The sequence below is a fragment of the Brassica napus genome, chromosome C5 (genome assembly GCF_020379485.1).
Source record: "Brassica napus cultivar Da-Ae chromosome C5, Da-Ae, whole genome shotgun sequence".
In the NCBI taxonomy this organism is placed as follows: Eukaryota; Viridiplantae; Streptophyta; class Magnoliopsida; order Brassicales; family Brassicaceae; genus Brassica; species Brassica napus.
The window spans coordinates 4,079,238-4,090,667 of NC_063448.1; the positions used below are offsets into that span (position 1 = coordinate 4,079,238).

General features: G+C 38.1%; 2 protein-coding genes across 2 annotated transcripts; one reads left to right on the top strand and one right to left on the bottom strand.

Moving 5' to 3' along the window:
* Positions 1-438: 438 nt before the first annotated feature.
* LOC125586876 lies at positions 439-1,527 on the top strand. Its single transcript, XM_048756681.1, has one exon. It carries the CDS (start codon positions 439-441, stop codon positions 1,525-1,527), a length of 1,089 nt encoding a protein of 362 aa, XP_048612638.1.
* Positions 1,528-8,024: 6,497 nt separating this feature from the next.
* Positions 8,025-9,028, bottom strand: LOC106399620 (protein RESPONSE TO ABA AND SALT 1). Its single transcript, XM_013840083.3, has one exon. The coding sequence runs from the start codon at positions 8,872-8,874 to the stop codon at positions 8,182-8,184; it is 693 nt and encodes a 230-aa protein (XP_013695537.1). The 5' UTR covers positions 8,875-9,028; the 3' UTR covers positions 8,025-8,181.
* Between the last annotated feature and the right edge of the window lie 2,402 nt (positions 9,029-11,430).

The window sequence follows — 11,430 nt, forward strand, 5'->3', positions numbered from 1 at the left end:
TCACGCAAAAAAGGAGACAAATAAATAAATATCGTTACTCGCTTTTTTTTTGAACTTTTACTAGAGAGATAAATAAAGATCGTTGTCGTGAAATACATGTCGAGATATTTTTCTTTTTCTTCATCACATGTCAAAATTGTTGGGATAAGCTTGAAAGAAGATGAGAGAAAAGACAATCCTAATCCTATTTGTGTTGAGATTATAAAGAGATAAAGATAAAAAGATTGTGATATATCTAGATATGATATTACTTATAGGAAAAGGATTGTAAACATCTATATATAAAGATGTCGAGAGAGAGATGAGATTTGTGAGGAATATTGTGATTGTGAGAGCTTAAGTTTTTGAGCTAGTTTTCTTAAGCTAATAAGAAGAGATACATTCTTATAATCTGTGTGTTCTTTACAAAGGTTTACAACAATATTTGGTATCAGAGCTATGGGTGATATAGTAGTCGCAAAACCAAAGGATAGAGGCTCTTCATCGATCAAGTGCCCTACTCTTACTGCAACTAACTATACCGTGTGGGCCATGAGGATGAAAATTCTACTCAAGGTTCACAAGGTGTGGGAAGTTGTCGAAACCGAGGGTACAGACGACGAGAAGAACAATATGGCTGTGGCACTTATCTTTCAGTCAATACCAGAGGCGTTGATACTACAGGTTGGAGACCTAAACAATGCAAAGAAAGTATGGGAGGCAATTCGAACGAGACATGTGGGAGCTGAGCGTGTCAGAGAGGCGAGATTACAAACGTTGATGGCTGATTTCGATCGACTTAAGATGAAAGAGACAGAGACGATTGATGATTTTGTTGGCAAACTATCAGAGTTATCGTCAAAGTCAATGGCACTAGGAAAGGAAATCGAAGAAACCAAGCTGGTTAAGAAGTTTCTCAAGTGTTTGCCTCGGAAGAAGTATATACACATCGTAGCTTCCTTAGAGCAAGTCCTAGATCTCAAGACCACAAGTTTTGAGGACATTATAGGACGTCTGAAAGCCTATGAGGAGCGTGTTGCCGAAGATGAGGATAATCAAGAAGATCAAAGTAAGTTGATGTATGCGAACATGGAGCCCCAACAACAGCAAGCTCGTGACTACAACAACAACAATTTTAGAGGCAGAGGTCGTGGAGGACGCTTCTTCAATAGGGGACGTGGTCGTGGAAGATTCAATGGACCAAGAGATGCATCAAGGCTCACTTGCTTTCGTTGTGACAAAACAGGGCATGTCGCGTATGACTCTCCGGATCGGTTACTTAAGCTCCAAGAAACACAAGAAATAGACAACTCGTCGACTCAAGAGGCAGATGAACTGATGATGCATGAGTTAGTATACTTAAATGAAGAGAAGATAGTTCCAAGCAACTACGATGGAAGAGATGGAGATGACAACATCTGGTACCTAGACAATGGGGCCAGTAATCACATGAGTGGTGATCGAAGATACTTCTCCCATGTCGATGATTCTGTGAGCGGTAAAGTCAGGTTCGGTGATGATTCTAAAATCGACATCAAAGGGAAATGATCAATAGAATTTATAGACAGAAACGGAGAACAGAGGAAAATCACAGATGTGTACTTCATTCCCGATCTCAAGAGCAATATAATCAGTCTGGGGCAAGCAACTGAAGCGGGATGTGATGTGAGAATGAAAGGAGAGTACTTGATAATGCGAGATCTCCATGGGAAACTTATTGCTAAAGCAGCAAGATCCAAAAACAGGTTGTATAAAGTTCGTATGGGGATTAAGGAGGATCTATCATTTCTGACTACAACAACATCAGAGTCAATTAAGTGGCATTCAAGGTTGGGTCACATAAACATGGAGACCATGAAATCTATGGTGCAACGAGAGCTGGTCATGGGGATTCCAAAGTTTGACATTGAGAAGAAAGTGTGTGGATCGTGCTTATTGGGAAAACAAGCACGGCAATCTTTTCCACAGTCTACCGCATACAGAGCTACAAAGAAACTCGAGTTGATTCACGGTGACCTATGTGGACCAGTTAATCCAAGCACAAGTGCAGGGAACAGATACGTTTTTGTCCTCATCGATGACTACTCGAGATACATGTGGACCATACTACTTAAGGAGAAAGGAGATGCATTTGGAAAATTCAAAATCTTCAAGAAACTTGTAGAGCAAGAAACAGGAGAACACATTCAAACTCTCAGAACAGATCGGGGAGGAGAATTCGTTTCAAAAGAGTTTAATCTGTTCTGTGATGAGTGTGGAATTAAACGACATCTTACCGCTCCGTACACTCCTCAACAGAAGAGTGGTGGAAAGACGCAATAGGACACTGATGGAGATGTCCAGGAGCATTATGAAGCATATGTCAGTCCCTAACCGACTATGGGGAGAAGCAATCAGACACTCTACCTATCTCCTAAACCGCATAGCCACAAGAGCATTAAAGGATCAGATGCCATACGATCTTTACCGTGGGAGAAAACCAAATGTGAGTCATCTGAGGGTTTTCGGATGCATAGGGTATGCAAAAGTGGACTCGAAGCTCTTGAAGAAGCTAGATGATAGGTCTCGGATGCTTGTCCATCTTGGGACAGAGCCAGGATCTAAGGCATATCGCCTCCTTGACCCACAGACAAGCAAGATAGTGGTAAGCCGAGATGTGATTTTTGATGAGACAAAGGGATGGAACTGGAAACGAGATAAGATAGAAGAAAGTAGTGATGGAGGTTTTGAAGTCACGGTCGGAGTGTTTGGAAATCATGGGATCACAGAACAGAACAATGTACACAATGAAGAAGAAAAGAAGCCAACTGTTAATGGTGATGAGACAATTACCGCTAGTGATCAAGAAAGTAATGTAGAGAGCGAAGAAGATCAACCTCAGTTAAGAAGATCACAACGCGAGACCTCGAAGCCGAAGTACCTTGATGACTACGTCTTGTTCATGGAGGAAGCTGGAGAAATACTGTTGATGTGCGTAAACAACGAGCCCTATGATTATAATGAAGCAAAAGGTAGCAAAGAATGGATACGGGCTTGCGAAGACGAGATTCATTCTATTACCATACTGGAGTGCTGGACCCTAGTAGACTTACCGCAAGGTGTAAAACCTATTGGTTTGAAATGGATCTTCAAGATCAAGAGGAACTCCGACGGAAGCATTAACAAGTATAAGGCTCGGCTCGTGGCAAAGGGCTACGTTCAACAATATGGGGTTGACTATGATGAAGTTTTTGCTCCTGTTGCAAGAATCGAAACAATACGGTTGCTGATCAGTCTTGCAGCGTCCCACGGTTGGGAGATACATCACTTGGACGTTAAAACGGCCTTCTTACACGGAGAGTTGAAAGAGACAGTGTATGTTAATCAACCAGAAGGATTCGAGATAGAGGGACAAGAAAGGCAAGGTATATAAATTAAAGAAGGCGTTGTATGGTCTAAAGCAAGCGCCTAGAGCTTGGAATGATAAGCTCAACAGGATCTTACTTGAGTTGAAATTTGAGCGCTGTCTAAAAGAGCCATCCGTCTATCCGAGAGCTGAAGGTAATAGTCTACTTGTCATTGCAGTCTACGTAGATGACTTGTTCGTTACAGGAACAAACATGAGAGCTGTAAACGAGTTCAAACTAGAGATGGGGAGAAAATTTGAGATGAGTGATTTAGGTAAGCTATCCTATTACCTTGGGATTGAAGTATGTCAACATGACAAGGGGATAACCCTGAACCAACATTGGTACGCCTTGAAGATCTTAGAGGAAACAGGTATGAAGGATTGTAATCCAGTGTTGATACCGATGGATGCTGGCATTAGATTGGCAAAGTCAGAGCAAGAGAGGGAGATTGAAGCAACGTTATTCAGGAAGACAGTAGGTTGTTTTCGATATTTACTTCACACCAGACCTGATCTAGCATATTGTGTTGGAGTTCTAAGCAGGTTTATGCAAAGCCCTAGGGAGTCGCATGGCGTGGCGTTGAAGCAATGTCTTAGATACTTGAAAGGAACAGCCTCGTATGGTTTAACGTTCGAGCGGTCGGCTTCTCACACAAGAAAGATAGTGGGCTACAGTGACAGTAGTTACAATGTAGACCCAGATGATGGAAGGAGCACAACGGGACACATCTTCTACCTTGGTAAAAGCCCCATCACTTGGTGCTCACAGAAACAGGAGACGGTCGCGTTATCATCGTGTGAAGCCGAGTTCATGGCGGGGACTGAAGCATCACGTCAAGCAATATGGCTCCAAGACTTACTCGCGGAGATCATGAGCATGTCGAGTGAAAGAGTGGTGATTAAGATCGACAATCAGTCAGCTATTGCTCTCACTAGAAACCCGGTGTTTCACGGTCGAAGCAAACATATCCACACACGGTATCATTTCATTAGAGAGTGTGTAGAGAAAGGTTTGATCGAAGTTGAACATGTTCCTGGCACTGAGCAAAGGGCGGATATACTAACGAAGGCTCTTGCGAGAATCAAGTTCAGAGAGATGAGAGAACTCATTGGAGTTCATGAAGTGAAGGAAGGACATTTCAAGCTTAGAGAGGAGACTGTTGGGATAAGCTTGAAAGAAGATTGAGAGAAAAGACAATCCTAATCCTATTTGTGTTGAGATTATAAAGAGATAAAGATAAAGAGATTGTGATATATCTAGATATGTTATTACTTATAGGAAAAGGATTGTAAACATCTATATATAAAGATGTCGAGAGAGAGATGAGATTTGTGAGGAATATTGTGATTGTGAGAGCTTAAGTTTTTGAGCTAGTTTTCTTAAGCTAATAAGAAGAGATACATTCTTATAATCTGTGTGTTCTTTACAAAGGTTTACAACAATAAAAATATTCTAGTTAGAAACTCTAACACATTTAAACATCTATGAGTAATCTAGAACCTTTGAATTTATAAACACGTTACTAATAGCTCTTCTAGTAACCAATATAAATTTACTAAATTACTTCAATACAATTGATTTTGATCAAATCTTAATCTACTAGATATATTATGGGCATTTCCTCCACGCAAGCGAGGAGTTGTGGACAGAGTTCTTGTTTTATCTCAATATTTGTTAGGGTTCTGTGAATTTTGCGTTTTGGATTGATTATTGTTTTTCAAGTTTTTTATTGTTATAGGGTTAGAGTTATGAAGATGAATTGTGTATGCACTGTTCTCCACTAATGAAAGACTAACTGTGTTAGTAATGTGATTGATATAGTTTGTGGTGTTGCTTGTTGTGTCACTGAGACTTATTCACTACAAGAGAACGTGGGAGTAGCGACTACGATTTACGACTACAAATGTGTAGTCGTAAATTAACTTCGATTTTACGTCTAAGTTACGACTAGGGTAAAGTTCGTCGTAACTTAGACATAATTTTGCTACTAATCGGGTTAGTCGTAAAATGGTCGTAAATTAACTTCACATTCTACACTTTCAGGTAGTCGTAATGTAGTCGTAAATTTACGACTAAATGACATCAAAGATCTACCATCTGATTGACGGCCAATTTACGAGAAACGTAGTTGCACATTGGTGGTTAAGTTATTATCAAATGTAAATTCGTTGTAACATTGTTACCTACCAAAATCGAAATTTCCCTATAAATATGATCTTCTCCCTCATTCTTAAGATGCACAAAAAAAAACGAAAAAGAGTAAAAAAAAATGCCTAGAAATATCTATGAGCTTCGGAGTTGGATGTATGCGCATAAAGATTCAAGGGGGAGAGTAACAGAAGAATTTCTCAACGGAGCAGAGATGTTCATGTACCAGGCCGGACATACGTCTCTCACACTGGAAACGGGTAAAATGTTATGTCCCTGTCGTAAATGCAATAATCCCAAGTTTGCTGCTAGTGAAACGGTTTGGAAACATATAGTAAATAGATGATTTACTCCACATTACTATATTTGGTTTAACCACAGAGAAGGTGATAATAGAAACGAAGCTAGTAGTAGTAATCATGTTGAAAATGTTCGTAACATAGATGAACCACATTTGCCTTCTGAAAGTTGTAACCTTCAAGAGGATCATATGGTAGATCATGATAGGATGCACGATATGGTTACAGATGCATTTCGTGAAACAAGATCAGTAATAGAGGAGGTAGAAAATGTAGAGAGGCCTAACTTGGATGCAAAAAGATTTTATGAAATGCTAGCAGCAGCTAGTGAGCCAATTTATGAAGGTTGTAGAGAAGGTCTTTCTAAATTATCATTGGCAGATATGATGATGAATATCAAAACTGATCATAACTTACCTGAAGTTTGTATGGATGCATGGGCTCAGTTGTTTAAAGAGTATTTGCCTGAAGATAATATGTGTGCTTAATCTTATTATGAGATTCAGAAACTGGTCCATAGCCTTGGCTTACCTTCGGAGATGATTGATGTGTGTATAGACAACTGTATGATATACTGGGGAGAAAATGCAGAATTGTTAGAGTGTAAATTTTGCAAGAAGCCACGATATAAACCGCAAGGACGTGGGCGAAATAGGGTGTCATACCAACGGATGTAGTACTTACATATTAAGGATAGACTGAAGAGATTATATCAATCTGAAAAGACGGCAGCAGCGATGAGATGACATGCATAACATACTCAGAAAGAAGGCGAGATCAATCATCCCTATGATGCAAAAGCGTGGAAACACATGAATTCGGTGTACCCTGATTTTGCAAGCAACCCCCGCAACGTTTATCTTGGGCTATGCACATATGGCTTTAGTCCATTTGGAATGTCTGGAAGACAATATTCGCTTTGGCCAGTCTTCTTGACGCCGTACAACCTTCCACCAGAGATGTGTGTGGAAAAAGAATTGCTTTTCATGAGTATATTGATACCTGGGCCAAAACATCTGAAGAGGTCCCTTGATGTTTTTCTACAGCCTTTGATAGAAGAATTGAAGAAATTTGTACTCCTTGACATTAATCGGAAGAACATCTTCTTCCTCAGAAGCTACCTTGACACTCTATTATGTATATTACAAATACATCTTCGGATTCGCTTAGTCTCCTGGAGCAATATAGACGATTGTAGTGCTATTTTCTTTCGTATAATGGGTTCGTTAGCCTTAATCACTTTCCCAGCCTTCTTCCAACCATTTTCGCTATGGTATTTCAACATCTTTTCAAACTATTTGAAATTCTTTTGAATTATGGTTTCGCGGATTCAAGTGAAGATTAACTGTAGATCTCTATACTTCAAAGCTAATTTCTCTTTTTAATATTTTTATCTTATATTTTATTTTATTTTATTATTGTTATTTATTTTACCGTCGAACATACTTCCAGTGGTACTTAATGAAATTTGTGCCGAGAAAAAAAAACAAATACGCGTCGTTTGACCTATACTAACCTAAAAGTGGATGCAGCAAATGTTGTTTACTTTTATTCCACCTTTTCTCTAATCTCATCCTCGAGTAACTGGAAAACAACTATTGAATAAGAGGGCTGAGGAGGTGTATTTTATGGTATTGCTCTGATTCAGAGGTTGAATGTTTTAATATTTTACTATATTCTTATTTTTAATTTGGTGATAGCATATGTGTTTACTGCGGTTTCTGGAGGTTGAACTGAAACTATCATATCCAGATATTTTTTGAAACCATGGATATACTTACATAGTGATTGATACCCATATTTATTCCCGTCCATTCTTCTCAGAAGATTAGACTTTTGCATCATTGTTTTGTGTGGATAATGAGCATTGTCTGTTCATTTTCACAGGCTTATGAAAAAAGCCCATCAAATTAACTTCCTGGGAAAACTGGGCTGCCAGAAAGTTGACGCAGGCCTAAACTTGACCAGATTTTTGAAGTCGGAAACGAAAATTCAAAACGCGTGACTTTTAAATTTAAAAAAAAAATACACGTCTCGTATCGAACAAATTAACATGTCAGCATTTAAGTAAACTTTTTAGCATTGACATGGCCAACCAAGCTACGTAGGATTTTGGAAGCTAATTTTGGAAGCAAACTATATTATTGACTTTCTGTCGATTGTGTAATTTCAAATAACTGATAACTGATGAAAATTTGGGAATCTCGGAAAAAAGAAAAAACAAAGCCAAACATATAACATCACTTCAAAGACTTGTAAGATAAAAAACAGTGAATGTTTTTTAAAATCCGAAACAGACCCAAATGAAATATTAGGGAAGAAGCAGAGCAAACTCATCGTTGTATCTGAAAAAGAAAGGAAGAAGCTCATTGGTGGTCTCTCTCCAAACCCACTAACTCCCTCAACCGAAAATGAAGCTCACCGATCGTCCTCAACACCTTAACCGCCTGCGACGAAGTAAGAATCTCCACCACTTTCCCCACCGTCGAACACCTCAGCTCATCCGCGCTGTTCATCGCCCTCGCCATCCCTCTCCTAAGCACGTCCATCGCCTCCTCCAAATCCGACTCCTCCCCGTCCACCATCCCCCTCGCCCCCACTCGCCTCGCCGCGAGCATCACCGGCGGATCCGCCACGCTCTGCTGCACCAGCGCGAAATCCCTCATCACGTCCCTCTCCCTCCTCCTCGTCTCCGACCGGAGGCTCGAGAGCCGGTCTCGCTGGTGGCGCGTGAGGTCGTCGACGGTGGAGTCCGTGAGTTTGAAGACGAGAGAAGGCTTGAAATCGCCGACCCAGAGGATGAGCCTGGCGTAGGGGGTGAACCACGGCGGGCAGAAGAAAGTGAAAATGTTGTCTCCGGCGAGGGAGACGGCGGAGGATTTCTCTTGGTAGTATTGGAGACAGTGAGATAGAAACTGGGTCACGAGAGATTGTTGCTGCTCTTGGTTGGTTTCGTCGAAGGAGGAAGCGCACGTGAGCTGTTCGACGAAATACCTGTGGCGGATCAGCCAACCGTTAACGAAGCTGCTGAAGCTTTGGGAGCTGCTGGTGACTGGCATGTTTTGTCTAATTTGGAGTAGTCACTAAGGACTGAGTGAATGAATATGTGTATTTGGAACGTGCTTTGTGTACAAAGATTTATATACTCTTTTTGGACTTGACCAGCTAAAATCTTTTTTTTCTTTCTACAATTTAATTATTATTTATATAATATATGTCGGTTCTTGGATGGAAATTATATATTCTGTCGGCCGGCCAAATGGAGTTTTTTTTTTTTTTTTTCCACTGGTGCACAAAAATCCAAATGGAGTTTTGTGACCTTTTTTTTTTGTCTTGTGGGAGTGAAGTATGGTGAGACAAGCAGAGCAACTTGAAAACATTCATTAAATAATTCGTATTGGAATCAAGTTCCGGTACATGTGTGATAACACTGTTAAGAAATCAATAAGATTAAGAATCTGAAATCCCTGTTACCATGTAATTTCCAATTAGATACTGATTAATCATGTGGTTTTAGCTACCAAAACTAAAACAGAGTATAGTTTTCAGATCTTACAAAATATTTTCGTAGTTATCGTTTATTGAATTTCAGGTTAAAATAGTGTAACTGTTAATCTGGCTGCTGTTAACAGTTCTGGTTGGAATTTTTTATTTGGGATTCTCCTATCCTAACTGGAACTGTGTCAGGGTTGCATCACAATTTTATGGCATTATATCAAAATGCATCTGAAAAGGTACCGACATATGTTGCTAAAAGAAGAAGGCACATTTCATATAAGAAAGACGGCAAATGTAAGCAGAGAAACACAGTTTTCTGACAATACTTTCTTAGAATTCAATTATTTATAGTTTTATGTGTTTTTAGTTTATTGTGCGGATTTTTTGTTGGACTAAACGAAAAGAACAAATGGTTCATCAATGCTCCAGCTAGGTCTCGCGCCATCTTTTTCTTCTTTACTAAGAAATATATACATTTTTTTTTTTGATCAAACTAAGAAATATACACATTAGTTTTAGACTTTTAGTACTATAGTTGTCTGTTGCCAAAAAAAAGTATTCTAGTAGTTTTCTTGTCTGACACTTTTTTTGGGTACGAGTCTTGTCTGACACTTAATTCTAGGAAAATATATCTACCTCCATCAACGTTGGTGTCGATAAACCAAAAACTATTCTATTAACCAGATAATTTATTGGAGAAAAGATGGTCTAGTCTCAGATTTTCAACGTATTATATAATGACTAACACAATTAACAAGTTAATCTAAAATCTAAAAGATTAATATAACCGAGCATTACTTTGTGTATGTGTTTTCTTGTATGCGAGTAAGAAGACAATGCAATGGCTGAGAATTCAGTAAAATCTAGGATACCTATGGAGTATTAATTATTATGTGTGTATGTCCGAGTAATTCACTTAATTATGTATAGTTATGTGTGGATACGCAGAGTTGGTACAGTGATGATTCTGATGAATGATGATGCTTCAATGATATTAATGCTTCCAAAGATGTAAAAATAAAAAAGGTACAAGTTGAATAAGAATGCCTGACACTTGACAGACAAAAACATATGTAAGATAAATACAGCATTCAGTAAAAAACATAGTAAAAGATTGTAAAACGTGACGACAAAGAAGTGAAAACGTTGTATACGTTTTATTCATTCAAAAAAAGAGAATATACGTTTTATTCATTCAAAAAAAGAGAATATACGTTTTGGGAAAAAAGTGAAAACGTTTGGATGGCACATGTTGGCTACTCGACGGACGGGCGTGGATCTTACTCAACTCGTTCCTTACGCGGTCATGTGCTCGTCACTCGCCACGTTTCTTTTTGCGGCCTTTTAATCTCTCTCCGCGTTTTAATTTATCTGTTCTTTCCTTAATTATTAAACCTGTTAAAGTCGGTTGCTAAGAATATTTTAAAGAAGATAAAAGGGCCCGTCTTGTGTATGGTTTCGTATTCCTTTTTGGGTTATTTAAAAGCTCATCGGTAAACCCCAGCAGAGTTTTGTTGACATAATATTGGGCCTCAATTATATGCGACCTTCGTTTGCTTTTTATAAAATGACTAGATCCTTTTTCGTATATTTAAATTGGTTACATTTATCATTTTTATTTGTATTTGAATTTTTATATATTAAATTACATATAACAAATTTTTAAATTTGATTTTTTATATTTTTAGTTTGGAGTAAATATTTCTATTATATGTAACACAATTAACTAATAAAATATGAAGAATCAAGTCCGAGATTTTAGAGTTATGTAAAAAAATATAATTATGTATAGAACATAAATGATCTTAGTTTAAAAGATCGGAATCTCATCTCGAATAAATTCACGAGAAAAAGTACTCCATTAACCTAATTAAAATATAAAACCCATTTTTCAAAATAAGCGTACTTAATAATATTTTTTTACGTGTAATAGTTGAAAACTAACAATTGAATATCGATCTAGAATATTATTTTAATATATCTAATGGTAAAATATTAATTGTAATAATTTTTTTTGAATTTTGCAATATTACATGAATTAGAAGTCTTTAAAATCTAAAATCTATTTTATTAACATAATATATTTTTTATTCATTTATTATTTTGACGTTACAGAA

What these genes read in the sequence shown, in the direction of transcription:
- LOC106399620 (XM_013840083.3), bottom strand. Translation starts at nt 8,874, where the DNA reads ATGCCAGTCACCAGCAGCTCCCAAAGCTTCAGCAGCTTCGTTAACGGT.
- LOC125586876 (XM_048756681.1), top strand. Translation starts at nt 439, where the DNA reads ATGGGTGATATAGTAGTCGCAAAACCAAAGGATAGAGGCTCTTCATCG.